Source organism: Artibeus jamaicensis, unplaced genomic scaffold (genome assembly GCF_021234435.1).
Source record: "Artibeus jamaicensis isolate MK-2021 breed Jamaican fruit bat unplaced genomic scaffold, CSHL_Jam_final contig_923, whole genome shotgun sequence".
In the NCBI taxonomy this organism is placed as follows: Eukaryota; Metazoa; Chordata; class Mammalia; order Chiroptera; family Phyllostomidae; genus Artibeus; species Artibeus jamaicensis.
In genome coordinates this window covers 12156610-12180603 of record NW_026522014.1, presented here as the reverse complement: position 1 = coordinate 12180603, position 23994 = coordinate 12156610, and the positions used below count along the sequence as shown (strand labels likewise).

At 35.4% G+C, this 23994-nt stretch overlaps 1 protein-coding gene across 4 annotated transcripts in view; it reads left to right on the top strand.

The window, feature by feature from the left end:
• AGMO (alkylglycerol monooxygenase) overlaps nucleotides 1-23994 on the top strand; it is a 290586-nt gene that overhangs the window by 91114 nt on the left and 175478 nt on the right. For all 4 annotated transcript variants that reach the window (XR_008389639.1, XM_037163905.2, XM_037163903.2 and 1 more), the window contains exon 4: nucleotides 16952-17055. Coding sequence is in view for 3 of the 4 variants with exons in the window: in XM_037163905.2 (XP_037019800.2) it covers nucleotides 16952-17055 (104 nt within the window). In the remaining variant the exon portion in view is untranslated. The remainder of the gene's footprint in view (nucleotides 1-16951; nucleotides 17056-23994) is intronic.

Here is a 23994-nt window from a genome sequence, read left to right as displayed (position 1 = left end):
TTTGTGGGTTTTTTTGCTTGTTTCTTTGTTTGTTGTTATTCACCAGGATTTCAAATAAGTGCACCACAAGAAAAGACAGAAATAATTGGGAAAATGTGATAACATAATTGTTTTGACTTGTATTAGTTTGTTACCTACTAATTAATGTGTGGTTGTGCAAATTCACATTGCACAGTAAAACTCAGACATTAAAGAGAGTTATTGTGAACTCATGGGTGTTGGATTTGCTGGAAAGTGGTCAGTGTGAGCCTTAGATTTTGATCATATTTTGCTTAGTGAACTTTACCTTAACATTGCATGCACAATAACTTAAAAATAACAGTTCCTGATAATAATGATGTTGTGATATGTTTGCAAAAACTTATTTTAGAAGTTATATTAAGTAAAAGACACTCTTAGGAAGAGTATTCTTTGATGAAATACATAGTTCTTTGTATTTGATGGACTAAGTCCAATTCAAAGTGTAACCACTCCTTGGAATGGCAGATAGGAGGGGCAGGGGAACAGGGAAACCTTGATTGACTTCCTGTGGATTTTGCAAGCAAATGGGGCTTACACTGCAAAGGAACTTCATGGATAGTCCTATGCAACTTGACCATTTTTTTAAATTAGGGAATTTTAAAATCTTTAAGAAGTTATTGAAGTTAACATTTAAGTTTGGTACATTTAAGCGTGTTAGAAAACAGGATAATGTGAAATCATTTAAAAAAACTCATTCATTAAGAAATAATGAATTTGTCCTGATTATGTGTTAAGTACTTGATAAATATCTACTGAGAATCAGAAGAATGCAGAAAAGCACTAATTATTAAGTCCTACTTTGAGTTCGGTCCAGAGAGTTATCGCCCTTGCCTGAGGGGCCCAGATGATGCTGTTGCATCAGGAAAAAAAGGACAATGGGGGCACAGACAGCAAGACAATGAGACAGATTCAGAGCAAACTAAGTACAGAATTCTCACAAGGCATTCAAACCCAGAAGTTCACAGAGACCTGTTGACTGCAGTATTTGGGGGTCATCAACTGAACTATTTGGGAGTCATTCGCTTTTAGATAATTGGCTATTGAAGTCTTTTTAGTTGCTAGCATACCATGAAGAACAATGGGAGTGGGAACAAAGAAAACAAAAGTTGGTTTCTTTAAGGTGGGTGTGAACAAGGAAAGAAATCAGAGATATGCGTTTGACTTGAATAAAGAAAGAGAACTGGGAGCAAAGGATGTTGGTGAGGCCAAAAGAAAGGTTTCCAGACAGTAGTGGTTAAATGTTTCAGAATGTTCAAATAGGATGGTAACTAAAAAGAGGGCTTTAGTTTTGGCAAATAAAAAAAGAAAGAAAATATAAGAAGCCAAGAGTTTTGGAAAGAATTAAGTGATATTGACAGTGAATTTAAGAATGAATGGGATGTAAGGAAGTAAGTAATCTGCTCTTTTAAGATATTTAAGATAAAAATGAATTAGGGAAAGGGAAGGTCAAAGGATCATGTTTTGCAGAGTGAAATATTTGGATATGACTGAAATTAGGAGGATTCTGTTAGGGTACAGAAAAAAATTAAAAGTATTGATTTTACTAGTGAAAACATATGTATTTTGCAAATAAAGTAGGGTTGCCTGGTTATTAATTATTCAAATGAACCAGTTTTACTTCAGAAGCATTAGTTTAATCAAGAAAAACTATATTAGTGTCTACTATGCAAAGATATAATGGTAGGTGCTACAGGAAACACAATGATAGAAAAATTAATCTCTCTCCTTATAAAATAGGGGGGATGCAGAGTAGCAGAGAGCTTGTGATGTTAAAGGCCTAGGAGTAATAAGCATCGCATGATAATTGTGGCAGGGGAGGACTGAATGTGATTTCCTGAAGAAAACCACATAAGCAGTGGGTCTCGGAAAATGAACATTTTGACAGATTGCACAAAGACAGGGTAGCATGAAAGTGTTGAGGGTGCTCACAAAGCCCAGCAAGCAGAGAGTACATGAGAAAAATAAAGAGGAAGACACATATTTTTTTCATGTAACATTCATGTGTCATACACTGTTACTCTTCTGATTTTACTTTAATCATTTTAAAATATGAAAACCGTTAGCTTGCTGGCTGTAAAAAGCAAGTTATGGGCTGGATTTGGCCCATGAAAGGCGTTTGCTGACCCCTGCACTAGATTGTGAGCATTATGGAGCAGTACACCTGACACATAGATGTCATGCCATGAGTATTTGCTGATTCTACTGAAGCAATGAGGCCTCAGTCTAGGAAAGTGGGTATAGGACAGGAAGGGGAAGAAGTAGGTGATGCAGTGGATTGATGGAAGCCCCTAGTGGCATCGTATGTATGTATGTATGTATGTATGTATGTATGTATGTATGTATTGATCTATTTATTATCCTCACTCAAGGACATTTTTTAGGGTTTAAGAGAGAGAGAGAGAAAGAAAGAGAGAGAGAGAGAGACATCATGTGAGAAAGAACCACTGACTGGTTGCCTTCTATATGCACCCCAACTGGGGATTGAACCCCACAGCCTAGATATGTGTCCTGACCAGGAATTGAACACACAGACTCTCAGCATATGGGATGATGTTCCAACCAACTGAGCCACACCAGCCAGGACCATAGTGGCATCTTGATGCAGGTTAAAGAGAGGATAAAGGAAGTGATGGAAGGTGCAAGAGTCATATTACAAGATCAGGGGGAGAAAACAAGAAGCATAGGCTGAAATAAATAGCATTTGGGTTTGAAGGTTATGTAGCAATGGAGTCATGGTTGGAGGACCTAGGAAGCAGGAAATGAACTTATTCCTATAAGAATAATAGGGAATATATTCCTGCATAACCACTTCCATCTCCTAATGCCCAAAGGTCAAAGAATATTACATGAGAATTATTTCTCCAGTCGTACTAAGACTTGATAGTCATCGGTTTTTTCTTTTTTATTCATTCAGATTTAAGGAGTACTTGAAGGGGATGGGGAAAAGGAAAAGTAACTCATTAAAATAACAAATGACATTCAGTTCTAAGATGTGTCAACAAGTGGTAATAACAGAATGTGGAACAGTAGTCCCCAAATATACAAAAGGAAATCTATCAAGAACAGATTGCTTCCTCAAAGACTAGTGACAATACTACTCTACACCAAAATGACACCATTCACAAAGGATGGACTGACTTATTCCTATTGGGATATTCAGTAATATTGAATGTTTCTAACATGAAAACCAGACTCATTTGCCATGAAGTGGTAATAGTTTCAAAACACAAAGAAAAATGGTCAGAGCAATAGAAAGCTCTCATTATTGGCAAAGAGATGCTGGTAGGTGTTTATTGTTGTTGACAGGGGTAATCTACATCCATGAGGTTAATTAGGGAGAGAATGAAAACAGATTGCAGCCACTTTCTTACTAATGGTTTTCGTGCAATTTTTTTTCCTGTTTTTCTTTTTTCTGGACAGTTCCTGGTTGTTTTGTTTCCCTGTTCACTTCCTTATGTTGCTCTCCTTTCAAACATTGGAGGTTATTTGTTCTTGGATTCTGTGACTTGTGGAGACAAATTATATAACTCATTGTTCCAAACATAATACAGCAGAAGTTCATCGCGCTTCACCGCAGGCAAGCATGCTGCACAGGAGTGCGTGGGAGGGCTTGCCAATCCTAGCTGCCTCTATTGACATAAAGACAGCTCTTCTCCTATGATTTCTGCCCCCTGATTGTGCTAGTGAATTTGTCATTCATGGTGAATGCCAAATATATGTCATTAAATACTCTGGAAGTTTTCGTGCTTTTAATCTATGTAAAGCATGCACATTCCTTAGAGTCTGAATGTACTGTAAGGTAAAAATCACTAACTGCACCGAAACCTAAGTCTTGGTGTTAATGTTGCTGCTGACAACCAAGATGCAAGGGCACTGGGATTTGGTTGTATTAAATGGATATGCGATCTTCGTGAAACATCCAAACTGTCAAATTGGTGATTCGTTTTAAATATAATACTGATAACATATTTCCAAGGCTTTTTACTTAATTCTGCTAATTTTGCAAAGAAGAGTTAGTTTTCCTAAAGACACAGCTATTTCTGGTTGAGAAGTAGGGGAACTTTCCTTAAACAAAAATATCTCATCATCAATCTATGACATTTTGGAAACTTCAGTATGTAAACCACTTAAGAATACTTTAGTTAAATACATTTTTTTTCTATCGAGTGAAGAGCTCTTTGTATCCATTATCAGTGACTTACATCAGGCTTCTCTAGCAAGATTACCTGGCTCATGGTCAAGGGCCGGGGAAGTGTTTTGAACTAAAAGAAGACAAATCTAGGAGATTATTTGGTCTTGGCCAATATCAATATACAAAATAAGTAGGAGTAGAGGTATATAAATAGAGAATAATGGAGCTTAGAGAAGGAACAGTATATAGTGAAATCAAACATTACTTTCAGGCAACTGTGTATATAACTTTGTAATACAGTGGGCAGTGAAGCCAAAAATTTTAATTTTGTTCTTAAGCCAATAGGTGGCCAGTTTATCTCCTGGGTTGGAAGTGTTACAGAGACTGTCTGGATTAAATGCAATGAAGCTCAGTCTGCTTTAAATAGATACAAAGCAGATCTTTCTCTGCTTTTGTACATAAGCATACTATTTGTTACTCTTCTGTGTATAGCAGAAGCCATTGGTACTATACTATATATCTGCATACCTATTTTCATATCTGTGTACCTTAAATATATACACACATATATATGCACAGGTGTACAATACATTTATGTGAAGGTGTATATAAGTTACATTGTAAATTTACCCCGTTTTCGTTTTATTTTCATAGATTCACTTTCAATTACAAAATTTCACTTTCCCTTTTCATTACCAAATCATATATATGTTTAATTTCCTCATATTTTTTAGGGATATTTTGAAATCACTGTTGTAAACTGTTTCTTAGAAATTAGGTGCACCTTTTTCTCAACAAAATTTGTCCTTGCCTGTATAAAGTCTGCTGATAAAGATGTAGCTCATCATAAAGCTGAAATATTATTTTGAACATGTCCAATAATATTTCAGGAGGAAACTGCATTTAGCCTTTCAATTTGGGAGACCAAAAAGCATCTCTCTGTGCAGTGGGATGAGTAACCCCTTCTATCTTTCTATTCCACCCGCCTGATACAGGATGAGGGAAAGTTCACATTTTATTTCAAGATATGATTGTTTAGGTGTTTTGTGGATTTGGATAAGGGCTCAAACCTGGAAAGGGTTAAACAAAGAGCTTACAGTGTGGAGAGAGATTGGAAGTCAGAGACTGTTGGGGGGCTCACCCCAGTTCTAGCATAGGCCCCTGTCTTTTCTCTTTACAATGATCACTCCTGAAAAACTGTCTGTCTGCTTCCCTTTCTATTCCTAATACCTGTTGCTTATCATAGGGACCTTTTCCCTAACGTTTGAATTTAACCACCTCTGTCACAGAGCAGAACAGGTCCTCTGGCTTTTTTCCTTCTCTCCAAGAAAGCCCACAGTTCCGCTCAGGTCTTCTAAAAGCTCTCACTCTTTGATCTGTCAAGACAACCGGGAAAGTTTCTGACTAAACCATCCTATTCTTTATATATTTAGATAGTAAGGGGAACTATACAGTCATGCATAACTAATAAAATGGTGGATCTCTGGTGAATAAAATTAATATTCATTTGCATTTGGAGAATCACAAATAGTCAGACATGGACTTTCCAAAGTGGGGAGATGATGAAAGGACTTGGGTATCAAAACAGGAACAGGATTGAGAAGACAGTGAGCACTCTCGGAGGAACATGGGAATGGGACTGGAGTAACAAAATAGGAGACTGTTTTCTTGCTTTGACATTCCCAGCCCTGTTACATACACCTGTCTGAAGGCAAGGGAAGTCTTTCATTAGAATAAAGTTAAGGATGATGCAAGGTAGCAGAAGAAAGAAAGTATAAATGTATAGGCTGTGTTCTGGATTTCGTATAGTCATTTCTTCAAAGCAGTCGTTTAGGAAGGTCTGCGAGAAGAAAATAATAAGATTTTTTTTTACTCTACTTGAAGGATGCTTTCAAAACTTATGTACCATTTTTAACTCAGTATGTTGTGAAGTGCTTTCCCATTGAAGCCAGTCTGTAGGGAACATTGAGTGATAGAGAATATACCGGGTCTGGCACAAATAATGCACCTTTTTTACTGCAAAATCTTTTATTGCAAAATCATAAGCATATAATTCTGTAACATGACAGTATCACACTCAAGCATACTATATGATATTTAGGTAAAATGTTCAAATTAAAACATAAATTATTACACCCATATTATTACCCTACCAATCACACTCAAGCAGGTGTTACTTCTACTGGTCTCAGTAGATTTGTAATAAGGCAGATTTGATATTGGTGGCTAATGCATCACATGTATATCTACTAAGAGCAAAAATTACTAGTGGGGATCTGGTAGAGTTAGTGCACTGAGCTACAAGAAATCCCACTGACTTGACACAACAAAGAGTTGTTTCTCACTCAACCTGGTTAAATACTCATCAGTGGGAGCACTATCCTCCACGCTGTCGTTTAGCTATCCCAGATCCTTGCATCTTTCCTTCTGTCTTTGTACACCCTACGGTCTCAGATCCCTCCACTAAATATTCTGTAGGTTGCTTACAGTTAGAGGGGAACAGAGAGAGTCTGGAGGAGGCACAACAATTCCTTACCTCATCCTGAGATGACACTTCCTCATAAACACACTGAGGGGCGGTGGGTCTAGCAAATACAGTTTGTGCAAGTAATCATGACAATTATTAATATTAATAGGACTAATAATCATTACTTACCTCATATAACTTATTACTAAATCTCATTGTATCTTAATTTCCTCAACTATAAAATAAAAATTAATATCTAATTTCTAATATACTCGTGTGTAATATGAGTTGATAGATATAAAGTGTTTAACTTTTTTTCTAGTACATGCTAAGCATTTTTATGTTTATGATCATTGCTGTTATAATAATAATTATTATTATTAATCCATTTCATCTTGAGTAAAGATAGGGAGGAACTCATGGCAATTCTAACCATTAAGGCAAGCATGCAATGACCTGCATTCGAATTGCTTTGAGCTATGGTAAAATCTCATTTCTAGAACATTTTGAGAAAAGACAATACACAGATAGACAAGTAGGAAAGTGGGCACATAAACTCTCAGGCAGAGTGAAGCTAATGTCTTCTCACTTTCCATGGAAGCCCTGGTTAAAATAATCGTTAAAAACATTCTGTAAAACAAGACTATGAAGTAATACAGGATATGTACAACCACATAGAATTCTTTTTATTTTAAAGCATGTAAAACTTCTCTGTGTCAATCAACTCTTTCTATATATTTCTTTTGCTTTTATTTGCTTGTAGGTTCTTTAAGAATTTTTTTCTATTTTGTGCTTTTATCTATTAGAATGCCTACACAATAATTTGTACATAGCAGAGATTCAACAAATCAGTGTTAAATAAATCTTTATTTTTAAGATTATACAACTTAAATGAAATCTTATTAAATATAATTTTAGTTCTTAGACTTTCCCAAATGGGATTTGTAATAGAACAAAACTGACATAAATATAGGTATGTCAGAATTCTAAAATTTTTAAATCATCTTTTTAATTTTTAATACAAGCAATCATGGTAGGTAATATAATTTTAGGTTTTGTTCCAATAACTCAATAATTAGCATTACATTATTTCTTGGTTTTTCATTGTATAGAACCAGATGTTCTGATTGGAAAACATAATATAAATTTTAATAATTTTTTGCTTCATATCAAAAATCTATGCCTTCTTTTATTTTGTTTTCATTTACATTTTGAAAGAATATAAATATATAAATGGAGAATTCTTTTTTTATAATTCTTCAGGCTAGAATTTAAAAGCTTTCTTTTGAATATGAATAAAGAAGAAACAAATGCATTAAAGTTGTGATTAGCAGAAAGATTAGAATGACAATAAAGTATTTGTGAAAGTGTTAGAGCTATTGTTTGTTACCTCCACCAGAGAGATGATTTAATATCTACATGTTGCTGAACATCCAGATACAAAGTCAAAATTTGGGGCAAGGATGGCTGGGGGAGACAGGGTGAAAAAGTTAAAGGGATTGAGAAGCACAGGTTGGTAGTTACAAAATAGTCATGGGGATGTAAAGTACAGTGAAGGAAATATACTCAGTAGTATTATAATAACCATGTACGGTGTCATGTGGATACTGAGAATACCAGGAGGAACACTTTGTAATGTATATGACTGTCTAATCACTATGCTGTATACCTGAAACTAACACAAAATATTATTGAATGTAAACTGCAACTGAAAAAAATTTTTCTTTTTATTTTTGAGCTTTTTAAATTTTTTTTTATTTATGTATCATTAGATGGGAAGGGAAGGAGAGAAGGAGAGAAATATCAGTGTATGGTTGCTTCTGGTGCATCCCCTGCTGGGAACTGGTCCCTGCTGGGAACTGGCCTGCAACCCAGGCATGTGGTCTGATGGGGAATTGAACCTCAATCTTTTGGTTCACAGGCCTGTGCTCAATCCACTGAGCTACACCAGCCAGATGAAAAAATATTTTTAATTAAAAATTATATTTTAATGATAATTTTAGTTAAATCTTCAGATGGCTGGCTTCCTTGATGCTGAACATCTGGATATCTCCAGAATGTGTAGAACAAAAATATGGAGAGCCAGTCAGCTTATGAAGTTTGTTCTCACTGATTCAACATTTTTAGATATATTTAGTCATTCGTGTTTTGTTATTAAGTGGGCAAAGAACAGATTTAAAAAATACAACAAAAATTACCAGTCTCTACTTATTACATGAATTAGCAATGTCCTCAATTTTATCATCACACTTGTTTGATGCTACAGGAAGTGAGTGAAGTTGTAATGACAAAATTGAGGACATTGCTAATTCATTCAAATGATAGAAAATAGGAAAGTAATTGAAGGCATATTCAATGATATTCACACTTTCCAATTAGTCCTTAGTTCAATAGTTTGATCATGGTACTAATTTTTCTTTGCTAAACTCAACTTCTTAAAATCATTTATTAGTCGTACTTATCTGTCGGTAAAAGATGTAACAAACTTTTAAAGGATTCACATATTGACTCTTCAAATTCAAAGGTGCAATTATTTTCAATAAAAAAAATGGAATAGTCCCGTTTTTTATAGTGTTAAGTTTCTTATAAAAGGCAATAGTGTAGTTTTTCCAATTCAAGAGGTTTAGCACCATCATTAATAGGGTGTGATGAGCTTCTTAATGTCTCTTACTTATTGGAAATTATCATATATGTACCATCTAGGAGTAATTGGACTCAGTCACCTCTATTTCTGAAGGAGAAAGTGTCCAGTTATGATAAATAAATAAGTCATACAGATATATTTTGAAGGACAGGGAACATAGTCAATAATACTGTAGTAACTTTGTATGGTGACAGATGGCAACAGAATTATTGTGGAGATCATTTTGTAACATATAAATATGGAATCACTATATATACCTAAAATGGTAGGATATTGTATATCAATTACATAGCAATAAAAAATATCCAAGAAGGCAGTAAATGCATAAAATTAATTAGTGCCAAGAGAGGGAATTAAAAAGCTTTCTCTCCTTTAATGAAACTGTTTCCTTTCCCTTTGTAATTTCATTTTTATTATTTATAAAATTAAAAATATAAACTAAAAGACCCTGCAGTTTTTATGTTCCACAGTCACCACACAATATGCTAAATGTTTTATAAAGTGTTTTTAACATGCCTTTCTTGGTGCCAAGCATCACTAACATGCAAATATGCCTGTACCATTTTTTCCTTTATAACTTGAGGATATTCAAAATTCTTAGTGGATATCATCACCCCGAAGATGCCTCAAGACTTCCCGGTTTATCCAGCATTGAAGGTTAAATAGCTATCATATAGCCTAAGGAGCCCCTGTAGACTTCTGTTTATGTCTCAGATTAATCTGAAGAGTTATTTCTTTCACTTCCATAGTTAATATGATATAAAATAAGAGACTTACATAGATATATTTTAGTTGTATAATACATATAGATGCTCTTAGTTCCTAGACACAAATTTCTTGTCATTCTGAAAAAATTCTCCCAAATTGTCCCTGTTCTTTGATATATACACTAAAAATATTTTTTCACAAACTCTCACGTATATAAATTAGACTATATCAAAATTAAAACTTTTGTTCTTCCTAAGATACAGTTAATGTGTAAGAAGTCACATAGGAGAAAATGTGTGCAAATCACACATCCAATAAAGGACTTGTATGCACAATATGTGAAGAACTCTCAAAACTCAACAATAAAAAAGTAATCCAGTTAAAATGCGGGCACAAATTTCAAATAGGCAGTTCAAAGAAGATTTACAGATGGCAAATAAGCACATGGGGAGATTATTGTCATTATTCATTATGGCAGTGGCAATGCAATTTAAATTTCAATGTGATACTATTACACACCTGTTAGAATGCCATTGAATACATACAGATAAATAAAAATAATGTCAAAAGCTGCCAGAGATGTGAGGCAAATTTATCTCTCTTACACTATTGATGATTATCTAAAATAGCACAGCCATTTTTAAAAACAATTCTTAATTAGCTAAATGTTAACGTCCATACTGCTCAGTAATCTCACTTCTAGGTATTGTGCCCAAATGAAATAAAAAAAATTCACATAAAAATAGTATTAGAACATTTATGGATGTTTCATTTGTAAATGCCTAAAAGGAGAACAACTGAAATATTCTTCAACTGCTGAATGGATTAAAACAAACAAAATGAAACTTTGGTGCATGCATACCAATGGAATACTACTCAGGGAAAAAAAGGAAGAATCCATAATACATTATGCCAAGTGAAAGAAACCAGATACCAAAGTCTAAATACTATATAACTCCATTATATAACATTCTCAGAAAGGCAAAACTAAAAGAAAGAAACCAAACCAGAGGACACTAGCGACTTGAGAATGAGGTTGAGGGGGATTGACCACTGGATTAATGATCTACTGTGTCAGAACATACCAGTGGCTTCTCTAAAAGTTTCCGTGGATCAGAAATCTTCATACAGTTTACACGAGTGCATCTGGCTCAAGATCTCTCATGAGGTTTCAGTTAAGCTGTCAAGCAGTCTGCTGACTGCAGTGTTACCTGAAGGCTCAACTGTGAGGGAATCTGCTTCCAAAGTCACTTACGCAGTTGTTGGCAGGATTTAGTTCCTTGTGGAATTTGGAATTTAGTTTCTTGCTAGTTGGTTCGTTTGGGGCACTCCTAGTTCCCTGCCATATGCATTTCTCCAAAGGACAGCTCACAACAGGGTCACTGACTTCCCTCAGACAGAATTTGTGAAAGTATGAGAAAAAGCACCCAACACATAAGCCACTGTCTTTTTATAACCTCATCCCAAGAATGCCATCCCATTGGCTTTGCCAAAATTATGTTCCCCAGGTGGGAGTCATTAAATCTATCTCCCACTCAAAGGATAGGATTAAACAAGAGGATGAATGCCAGTAGACAGGAATTATTGAGGGCAAAAATTGAAGGCTGCCTCTCATAGGCAGCCATCTGGATCACTGTATATTTTTTCCTCCATTCAAAACATATTCACCTCTTCTAGGGTCAAAAGAGTTTCATCCCAGTACACTGCCAGTTCAAAGTCCAGAATCTCATCATCAGAATCAGGGAGCCATGTTAGACTCAGCCCACCACCAACTCAAAGTGAATGGGGAGCCCTTGGGGGTAATCAAATCTGTTTTGTATCTTAACTCTGACAGCGATTACGTAGCTATACTTGTTTGGTAAAACTCATAGAATTGAATACTAAAAGGGATGGATTCCATTATATGTAAGTTATAACTTAATTTTTTTAAATAGAAAAAAGTTAAACTCAAAAATATAACATATACACAAACACACAAAAAAAACCCAATAAATTTTAGCCAAACAAATTGAGTGATTGGGCAATATATTAAAATATTTTTCTACAAATCTACATTTTGACACAAGCAACATATTTTTTCTAATTGTATCATTGAACAGTCACGATAATATACCTCATGCTTCTATAATCAATAATTTGCTTATAAGAAAAGAAAATTGTTGAGTGCAAATTATATTCTTCTCTAGAAAGAAGTTCATTGTGATAATACTACTTTTCACTTTCATATTTGTTTTTATTCCTTAGAACAGACAATTTATCAATTCAAGAATTTGGGAAGATGGACATATTTGCAAAAGCACTGTTAACTTTTTCTCATTTTATTTACAAAAGAACCATTAGAATAATTTTCTGTAAGTTACAGTTTATAATCACTTTCATTTACTTAAAGCAAGCTGAATATAGGCTGTTAAAAAAAATCCCATATTCTTATTTTCCCCAATTCTGCAAAGTGACAGAGGGAAGGCAATTGGATCCAGTTACTGTACCCTGTTTATACAGCTGCACTTCATTGAATGAAGGCTTGTGTTACACACAGTTTGTGATAGGAAGTAAATGCTTTTAAAACAACTAAAGAGACAGGTCTTTGACCTCCACCTTTATGGATTCTTTGTTCCTCCATTGAGCTTCTGTGGAGGTTATAAGGAAGTAGTTTCAGTATATCTTATCGCCCTCTAATTTAACCTTATCTGATTGGTTTTTCCCATGTGAGTTCATAACATGGATGCATTATGATAAAATTTTAAAACAAATCCTGAAGCAACCAACAAAATGGACAATGATTTTATTTGTAATGAAGTTTATAAGTCAAGGTTTCTGAAATGTTCAGCAATGGGTGTGTTCTAGAGAGGAAATAGCATTTAGTTTGCTTCAGGGGCTCAATCTGTAAGAACTTTTAAGAGACTTAGGAGATTCATCAAATTTATTACTTCTTTTTTTTTTTTTTTTGGATTTTTTAAATTTATTTTATTAATTATGCCATTACAGTTGTTCTATTTCCCCCTTCATTCCCCTCCACCCTGCACACCCCCTCCCACACCATCCCCCCTTTAGTTTATGACCAAGTGTCTCAAGTTCTTTAGATTCTATATTTCCCATACTATTCTTGCCCTCCCCCTATTTTCTACCTACCATCTATGCTACTTATTTTCTTTTTTTTTTTTTAATATAATTTTTTTATTGATTATGCCATTACATTTGCTCTATTCCCCCCTCCCTTCCCCTCCACCCTGCACACCCCTCTCCCACCATTTCCCCCTTTAGTTCATGAACATGTGTCTCACATTCTTTAGATTCTGTATTTCCCCTACTATTCTTACCCTCCCCCTATGTATTTTCCATCTACTATCTATGCTACTTATTTTCTGTACCTTCTCCCCCCTTCCCCTCCTCCCACTCCCCTATTGCTAACCCTCCCTGAGATCTTCATTTCTCTGGTTCTGCTCCTGATCTAGCTATCCTCTTAGTTTGCTTTTGTTTTAGGTGTGGTTCTTAATAACTGTGAGTTTGCTGTCCTTTCACTGTTCGTCTTTTTTATCTTCTTTTTCTTAGGTAAGTCCCTTTAACATTTCATATAATAAGGGTTTGGTGATGATGAACTCCTTGAATTTGGTCTTATCTGAGAAGCACTTTATCTGTCCTTCCATTCTAAATGAAAGTTTTGCTGGATAGAGCAATCTTGGATGTAGGTCTTTGGATTTCATAACTTGGAATACCTCTTTCCAGCCCCTTCTTGCCTGTAAGGTCTCTTTTGAGAAATCAGCTGACAGTCTGATGGGAACTCCTTTGTAGGTGACTGTCCCCTTAGCTCTTGCTGCTTCTAAGATTCTCTCCTTCATTTTAATCTTGGCTAATGTAATTATGATGTGCCTTGGTGTGTTCCTTCTTGAGTCCAACTTCTTTGGGACTCTCTGAGCTTCCTGGATTTCTCGGAAGTCTATTTCCTTTGCCATCTTGGGGAAATTCTCCTTTATTATTTGTTCAAATAATTTTTCAACTGGTGGTTGTGCCTTTCCCCCCTTCTGGTACCCCTATAATTCGGATGTTGGAACGTTTAAAGATGTCCTGGAGGTTCCTAATCTTCTCCTCATTTTTATGAATTCTTATTTCTTCATTCCTTTCTGTTTGACCATTTTTTTCTTCCTTCTGGTTCTCTCCCTTGATTTGAGTCCCAATTTTCTTTCCATTACTATTGGAATCTTTTGTATCCCCATTCATTTCAATTAATTTAGCTTCCATATGTTTCTCTAATTTGTGGCTAAAGTCAACCAGTTCTGTAAGGATCTTTATAACCAGTGCTTTGAACTGTGCATCTGAAAGACTGGCTATTTCTTCATCGCTTAGATCTATCGGTTCTGGGGCTCTAAGTTGTCCTAGAGCCATTTTTGGTCTGTTCGCGCTGTTAAGTGAGCGGAGCGAAGCCTTAGTTGTTTACCAGGACGGGGCGACCCAGGTCGCTGGTTTGTGACGCTGTGTGTGGGGGCGGGGTCAGAGAGGGAGCAGTGGCGTTCCTCTCCGCTAGCCCAGCGTTTCCGCCTGCATGGGGTTTATCCGATCGGTATTGCGCCGGCTTCCCTTCTCACTGGCTTCTCCGCACGTAAATGCGCGCGACTGAGCGACCCACCGCGCCCCTTCTTTGTGCGCTCCGGCAGCCAGCTCGCTCGCAATCGCGCCCTCGGTTCCCTGCGCGAACCGCGCACCGCCCCGGGAATTTTTTCTTGCTAACCTGCTCCGCTGCTGGCCTGGCTCCTCGTACCGGTCCAGCCGAGTATCTAGTTGTCCTTTGGACTCCGTATTGTCGATTTTCCGTGTGGCTTGGTTGTGACTGCTGTTAAAAATAGTTGTTCTTAGATTTGGTTGTGCACAGAGGCGAGGTGGACCCTCCACCTACTTCTCCATCTTGGCGGAAGTCCCCCAAATTTATTACTTCTTAATGAACTTCCACACAACATCTGAAGTTATCAAGCACCACAGGAATGTTGTATATCTCTTATTTGTAGCTGTATAAACTAGCCAATAAACCAGAGATTTGGGTTCTAGGTTCTTTCAAGGATTATGCCAGGGAAATTAGAGGTAATTATGGTGAAGTAGTTCTTATTTGTATAAGAAGAATTACCTTAATTACTTGGGTAAAAATACTATATGTGGGTCATTATTATACGTGATCAAAATGTTAACCAATTGGGATCTAAATTACATATAAACTGATGGTTTACAAATATATTTGCAAGTATGTGACTTTAATAAAATTTATTTTTTTACATATTTAATGCTCATTTATTATAACTGTCAATTATTGTAAAATTTATTTCTTTAGGTATATCTTTCATTTTTAATTATTTATTTATTTATTTTATTGTATATTTTATTTTTATTTTATTTTTTTGTTTTTTGTTTTTAATTTAATTGTTGTTCAAGTACAGTTTTCTGTCTTTTACTCCCATCCCAGCCCACCCCCCAGTGCTCCCCACCTCCCTCTCATTTCCACCCCCTTAGTTATTGTCCATGTGTCCTTTATACTTGTTCCTGTATATCCTTCCCCTTTTTCCCCTGAAATTCCCTCCCCTCGCCCCTCTGGGTGAAACAAGCCAGGCATTGAAAGACAAATAAAAATGACTTTTGATAGGACTATTATTTCATAATCTTGTTTATAATGTTCTTCTCAAGAAATTAGTCCTTCTTTTATCTCTGGGCTATCACTTGTTTACCAAAACCCTTTTGCAAATTTTGTGTGGTCACTCCCTACATGGATTATCTGGAGAGGTTTCATCTCCTACATGAATGGCCTAGAAGTCCACTCAGATAAAATGTATATGAATATGTATTAAATTATTATACATATATACATATATTAAATATATGCACACATATTATGTAGTATATGTCGTATATACATAGCATATAAATGCATATAAATATATGCATATATTATACATATATATGTGTATGCATATATTTTATGTATGCCTATAATATTTATTAAAATTAATAACAAATTATTCTTCTATGTGCCATAAATTTTAACAGTCAGTGCATGGCAACTTCAAGGAAAAATAAACCCAAATTTTCACTCTTAGTTTCACTATTCAGTTCCCATGAATCCAAGCCTCAAAGATTTAATTTTTAATCTACGCTGACAGTCATACAATGATCATATCCCATGGTTCATTCTATTTCCTGTATTTGTAGCAAAGAACTAAGTATAATTTAGTTTAGCTAAGAATATAATTTTTGAAAACTGAATATAATATAATGAGGTATTTTGATCTGTAATTCTGGTAGGAAGTGAAAAACACTAACAGAATGAAAAGCGTGGGCTTGTTCTCTTCTATGCCATCTACCGAGGGTATCATTCCAGCAGCCTGTTCATTGTAGAAACCATAAGCATCTATCCTTGGGGATATATGTGAACTATAATGTATTATGAGGGACCTTAAATCTGAGGAGCAAATGTTATTCTGCTTTGCTATGTATTTTAATAGATAGACTTTGAGATTTCTTAAGATGGTATCAGGGAAGAATATTATGTAATATCTTATTCCAAAATTTATGCAGCAATTTGTCCCATCAGTGTATTCTTTTTTAATTAGAAATGTGTTATCACGTACTGAAAAATCATCACCATTCATTGACTATATTGTTACAACATTACCAGTTAACTTTTATGATCTGTCATACTGTAATGTGTTAGCAAAATGTAAATTTTGGAAGTCATTTCAGTTTTCTGGAGGCATTTAATTATATCGTATACACTATACATATTTGTTGGCTATGCTTCAACTTTTTATTTGTTTATAATTTATACCCTCCTTGCTTCCAAAAGTGATCTAAGGCAGCTTATTTTAATTAGAATTATATTGGCTAGTTTTTTCAGAGATGTTCCAGATTTTCTTCCTCACTCAACAGAGCAGTGTACATGAGTGAAAATGGAAGTTGCTTTGTTCTCATTCTCATGGCTCATTTCAAATTATGTGTTTTGCAGAGGTTAATATTATGTGGGCTGGACACCAAACACACCACAGTTCTGAAGACTATAACTTATCCACCGCACTGAGACAATCTGTCCTCCAAATATATACTTCCTGGGTAAGTTGTATGAAACTGAATAAATATGATTATATAATTCATTTTTTAAAGTCTCAGTTGTTTCTATTTCCTGCGAGTAAATTAGTGAGGTGTTTTTGCTAAAATCCTTCTTTCTCCTCTGTAAGGACAGGTACTAAAATGAATCAAGTTGTGCTTTCCAATGATGGTCTTTCACCATGGAAGTGGCTATCTATTTTTATTTACCATTAACTAAAAGACATGATGGACAGGCAATGTACCTCAATTCAAATATATGCAAACAAAGCCTTTATTAGACATTTTAACAAGCAGTTTAAAAAATAGTTCTTATTTCTGAATGCTACCCCCCAATCTACTTAAACCCTTTGCTTTTTTGTCTGCATATTAGAGCAATTAGTACAATGCTCAACAAAAAGTTTAACTCTCCAATATTTTTATGCAAGGAAATGACAAGGCCAATGAATACCATGAATAGTCCCTAGTTCTATGGTTCTGATTCACTGGGTGAAGCTGACCCACTTGTTGACAGCCTTCATCTGATGGTTCTTCTTTAACTCTTTTTAATCATCCAAAATGCTGCTGATAAAATGCATGTTGAGCTAGAAAGTCCAAGCTATTGATGGATAAGTTTATGAATAAGTAATTTCCTAACTATAAATTATAATGATGTAACATTTGTATGGCTCTTTCTAGTTTGCAAGGCACTTCTTTTAGATACCATTTATTGTGTACTTTCCATGTATTGGACAATCTTCTGAGAACTTTTTATGTATTAACTCATTTGATATTCATGACAGTTTTAAGATACAGATACCATATAACTCTCATTTTTAAGTGATGGAAATGAGTCCATAGGTTAATCACAAAGCTATTAAAGGAAGCAATAGAATTTAAACACATTTAGCCCATCTGCAGGTTCTCAGACCTTCACCTGGATGCTACATCCCCTTCTGTTGTTTCTATATTGTTTTTCACTTATGTTACCTCATCTGATCTGTACAAATAGGCCCATCTCATGCTCAATCTAGTGGCGCTAATATCAGGGAATTGAAGATCAGTGAGATTAATTCTGCAGCTAGTAAGTGATTGAGCCCCATGTGTGACACCAAATGCCTCATAACTGATATAAGTATACTTACTGGCATGTGTTCTAACTAAAACAGAATAAGCAAAACAAATCTATAAAGCGTGATGGTACTAATGCATTTGCTGAAAGAAATATTAAAAGAAATCCACCCCTGCTCCCAATTCATACAGCTGTGTTGTAGCTTGTACTAATTTCCTAGGGCAGCTGCAACAGAGTACCACCAGCTGGGCTACTTATAATGGAAATGTATTGTCTCACATTTCTAAAGTCCATGAGTCTAAAATCAAGGTATTGGCAGGGCCATTGTCCCTCTGCAGTTTCCAGGAAAGGAGCTATTCTGGTCCTCTCTCCTGAGTTCTGATAGTTTCTTGGCTTTGGGGAGCATAACTCCAATCTTCACATTGTCATCTTCCTGTGTCTGAGTCTAGATTTCTCTTGTTTTTATATGGACACCAGTCATACTGGATTAGGAGTCCACCGGCCTGCATTAAGACCTCATTATAACTAATTTGATCCACAATGACCCTATTTCCAAATAAGAAGAATTAGTGGATAAGATTTGGGGCTATGAAGGGATGCAATTTCAACATGTGGATTTTGGAGGCACACAATTTAATCCATAACACAGCTCTAAGCGATATGGATGAAAAAGAAGGATTATGTATACATATTTTTCCATCTCCATTTGCTCGTGCTGAAAACTCCAGATAATTAAAAGTAGAAGAAAATTCTCCCTATTTCACTGATGCATAGCTCAAGGCTGGTCTAGGGTTCCAGTGAACGGAAGAAAGTACAGGCCCCTCATGGAAAAAGAGATGCTGCCCACCCTTCTTTCTTAAGAAATAGTAGCATTAATACAAAATTATATTATTCTCTACAAAATAGGCTGAGTATCAGATTTATTCAAATATTAATCTCAAAAATCTTTATTCTTTCTTTTCTCTTTGCATGATGAAAAACCCAAACCTCTGTGAGTTGTATTTCTATGTTCATGTAAAGTCTAGTCAGTAAACAGAGCTAACCACGTTGTCCCCTCCATGTCTAGCATTAGGAGGTATGGTCCCACCAGGCCATGGGGAGGGAAAAAGCTCCATGAAAGGAGGTAACTCTATTTCAAGTCGATTCAGGAAAATCAGTGCAGGTAGTGAATCATCTGGGGGATTATCAGAGGGAAATTTTTATCAGGGCATTATAGATGTCAGAACTAAAGGAAATCTTGGAGAAAACATATTTAAACCATCTATTCTAAAAGCTACAAAAGCATCTTAGAGTAACCCACTATATCCCACAGTACTGAACCTTGCTGGGTGGGATCAAGTTTGACATCTTACCTCTAGTTTATCTTTACCCTGGTTTCACTTGTGTCTCCCCCCCCCCATTAAGTCAAGACATCCAAAGTTACAGGGGAAATCTAAGTGAAATGCAGGCTCACACCTGTATCCTTTACAACCTCATATCATGTCACCAAGGATGGAGAAAATATGCTGATTAAGGAAATGAACTTTGGGAATGCATCACGAGCTACTAATTTTTTCGGGGACGGGGATGGGGTGCAGGTGAGTTGGATTCAGAGAACTCGCCATGTGAGAAATGAATTCGGGTTTGTAAACCTGCCTGGATTCTTTTCTAGCATGTTTATATCTGTGTGAAGACAGCATAGATGGGTTAAGAGTCTGTGGTGGTTAATAACCTGCGATAGGTCATTCTAGAGATTCAAGTCACAGGGCAGTCATTGGTCCTCTTTATTTTCTTTGACTCTTATAAGGTTCTTTTCATCCACAGTGCTCCGTAAGGCATACAGTTTGGTGGTTACTAAGGTAACAATGTATTTTAGAAGAAATAAAAAATGGGTCATGTCACTGGAGGTAAAATTGATTTGAGACATGTCATTGGAGGTAAAATTGATTTGAGAAATCGAAAGCAAAATTAAGCTCAATAGCCTTTTCTTTGATAGCACAATGAAAATCAGGGTGGCACCCTGCCGCTCACCGTAGTGAAAGGTAAGAATTCAAATTTTAAGAACTTCTAGCTGTACTTTTTTCATTTTTAAACCAGTTTTGAGCTTCAACTTAATATTATTCATCCAAGAAAAGCTGCAATTTTAAGCGTGCCATTTTAAGCAAGACGTTTATTGGTTTTGCATGGTCTTTCAATCTTTTATTATACATCTTAATTAATATAATGCCTTAAACATGATAGTCTCTCCACTTTGCAAATAATAAAATATGTCTAGACCCATGGATATTATGTAATACATAACAGTGTTGGGATTAACATTTTGTTTTCTGCCAACTTTATAATGAAATACCTTAATGCTGCAATTGTATATTGAAAACACAGCTACAGAAGTGCTTGAAAAATAAAAGAATGGGATGTGTCAAAGGAATACAGGAGCCAGCTTGAAAGAGTTCCCAGTGACCAAAATCTGGAACAATTTGAACAACAAAATATATAACATACGGTGGTGTTTTAAACCAAAGTATAAAATAAATATCTTCTAAAATAGTCCATACTGATATAGATAAATGATTGAAAAAATAAATAAATGGGACACAAATTCTCTTAAAGAATTAAAAATAATATATGTACATACTGCCCTCCTTTGGGAAGGGAGCTAAATGCTTCCCTACCCCTGGCTTTTGAGTGCCAGCTGTACTTAGTAAGCCCTTTACTGAGAAAGAGTATGGAAAAGGGACAGAGGGTGCGGTAGGGTAGAGTGGGAGGGTGACCAGAGTGGAGAAACTTGGCAAACAATGTCAAATCAAAGTTAATATCCTTAGAAATGTTGTGTCAGTAGCATTTAACCTTTGATAAAATGTGTTAAGGATGTCCCCTCCATAGCCTATCACATGCACCCTTTGATGGCATAGAAGGAAAAAGGCCTTTCACTTCTGTGGTCTTTGTCACCAAAATCCTAACCCTAATCTAACCAAAGAAAACACATCTGTCAAACCCAAACTGAGCGACATTCTACAAAATACCTAATCAGTAATCCTGGAAAGTGTAAAGTTCGTGTAAAACACGAGGGGTCATCTGGGAAAGTGTCCAGGTCAGAGGAAGCCATAAGATATAAAGACTAACTGGAATGTGGTGCCCTGGAAAAAATCCTAAAACAGGAAAAGGACATTAGGAAAAAATAAACCAACTAGGGAAATCTAAATAAGATGTGGACTTCAGTGGCATTTAGTTAATAGTAATGTACCCGTGTTAATAGTAATGTACCTTAGAATAGTAATGTACCTATTCTTAGTCCATATATCACGGTACCTTGATACTTCATTGTAGTTGCTATTATCACTACCTGGAAAATTATTTCCTCTTTCTTTCTGATTGATATATGCTTCAAAATTCAAATCATTCCTATTTTCTATAAATGCCTTTTTCACTTTGTCCAGGTTGCTTTTGTTTGTTTGTTTGTTCCATAAAACACTTGTGTATCTCAATTATAGTACATATTATTTTGTACAATGCCTTTTATACCAGCCTGTAAACTTTAAAAGAAGTCCATTTTTCACTGTTATATGCTTTGCTATATATAAAGTACCTGATACAGTCAGTATTTTATAAATATACCTTACACAAATACATGTAATTAGGGTTTATCGTAGTCAAAAATCAATTTGTCAAGGGAAATATTTTGTTAGTTATCTAGACAAGGCCAATATGAGACTGATAATGGCACAATGCATAAAATAATTTAAATCTGCCATTCAATTAAATATTTTTTACTTAATAGTCCTCCAAAATTAGAGCATTGGTGAGTTATTTTCCTATGACAACAAATATATTTTAACATATTCATCATATATGAAGCTATTGAATGTGAAATAGTAAGTTGTCTACATTCAATGAGCTGAGTATTTCTCTTGAAAGCATAGGGAATTCATGAAAAGTGCATTAATTGTGGTACATTTATACAATGGAATACTCCGCAACAAAAAGAAAAAGGAACTCCTACCATTTGCAACAGCATGGATGGACCTGTAGAGCATTATGCTAGGTGATATAAGACAGTCAGTAAAAGACACATTTTATATAATCTCACCTATAAGTGGAACCTAATCAACAAAACAAAGAAATGAGCAAAACAGAACAGAGACTTGGAAGTAAAGAACAAATGGACAGTGACCTGAGAGGAGGGTGGAGGAAGATAATGGGGAAAAAAGGGGAAGGGACAAGCAAAGGGATACTAATAGAGGATTCATGGGCATGCGCCATGGGGTGGGATTGACTGTGAGAGTGGGGAACTCGGGGTGGGGGTGGTGAGCAAAGTGGAAAGAGACAGGACAACTGTAACTCAACAGCAAGAAAAAAAGAAAAAATATAAATGTATTAATTTAAATGAATAATTTTTAAATGAGTAATTTTTTTAGGTTTGTAGTATCTCTCAATCATTAAAATAGTTTTGTGTCCTAGGTTGAGATGATAATAAACATAGTAAATTATGTTTATAGTATCTTAATAATCTAAAAATAGGTAAATTTTTAATCACCATAAGAAGAAAGAAATATAGTTATAACATCAAGTAATGAAAACCTTTATTAAAATTTTTAATACTATAAATTAGAGCATATGTAAACACACAGTGATTTTTAGCATAATTTAGAAATACATTAATTACATTTAGAAACAGTAGATAGCAATTCACTAAGAATAAAAGAGTTGGATCACAGTTGTAGCCTGGTTTTTAACTAGCTTTGCCACTCTAAATCAATAGTTAATGCTTTGATTCTAGTGATTTTGTACATGAAATGGGGCAATTAATATTTGTTCTGCCTTGTCATAGTGTTATTTTGAAGATCACCTTAAATAATGAGCATGGAAATTCTTTGAACCATACCAAGTATGATTCACATGTATGATATTGTTTTTATATTACACGTAAGACCACAGAGGAATGCTTAGTGAAATTCCAGATCTTTTTATTACATCATACTCCCTGCCAAACTACATAAGCAAAGGTTATTTTTCAATATGCGGGAGTTGGAGTTATATAAAGACAAATGTGGACAAATAAAGACACAAGAAACTAACAGCTTTGATGCAATGCCGTCAAATGCACTGGGGATAAAAGTCTCATAACTCTAATGTCACAGAAGTACATGCCTTGAGCCCCCATGAAGTAAAGGAACAAAACTTCCCAGAACTCCCAGGAGTGCCTTTGCCTCACTCAACCACCATTCAAAGACAGCTGATAAGATGAAGCTGATGTCCACATATTAAGTGAATGAAATCCTCTGCCTGTTTGTATCTTGACCAGTTGCAAAGCCCCAATTCTAGCATGACTCAGAAAGATGAAATTACTCTGTAGCTTAGCAAGAAATTTAGAAATTCGGTAAAAATTAAGTTATTCTCTGATTTTTAATTTTTTTTTTCAGAAATCCAATAGCCATTGGTAGTTCTTATTATGAAAGATAAATAAGAGAAGTCATAGTGAAGAGCCCTACATAAAAGAGCAACATCTTATTGTCACTTTTAAACAATGTACACCTAGCAAACATATTCAACTTATTTTACATGTGTTTGTTCTTATTTTGAGAAGCACACTCAGTCATTTTTTTCCCAGAGTCATCTTGACTGGTGGAACCAGTCATAGTGGCAGAGGTTGGGGATATAATGAGAAGACATGAGCTTCTGTTCTAAAGGTGACTTCTTTCCTTGAGCAAGTCAACATCCTTCTAATACAAGCTATTAAGGTTTTAGAGAGGTGTCTGCTCTGATTACCAAGCGAAGCCTCACAGAAGAAATGATGCTTGACCCCAATTTGTAAGAAGAGTAACATTTTTCAATGGATGAGGTTGTAAATGAAGCATTACATAGAAGGAGAATGTCTGTGAAAACACAAAAGAGTGAAAAAATATGATAGATTTAAA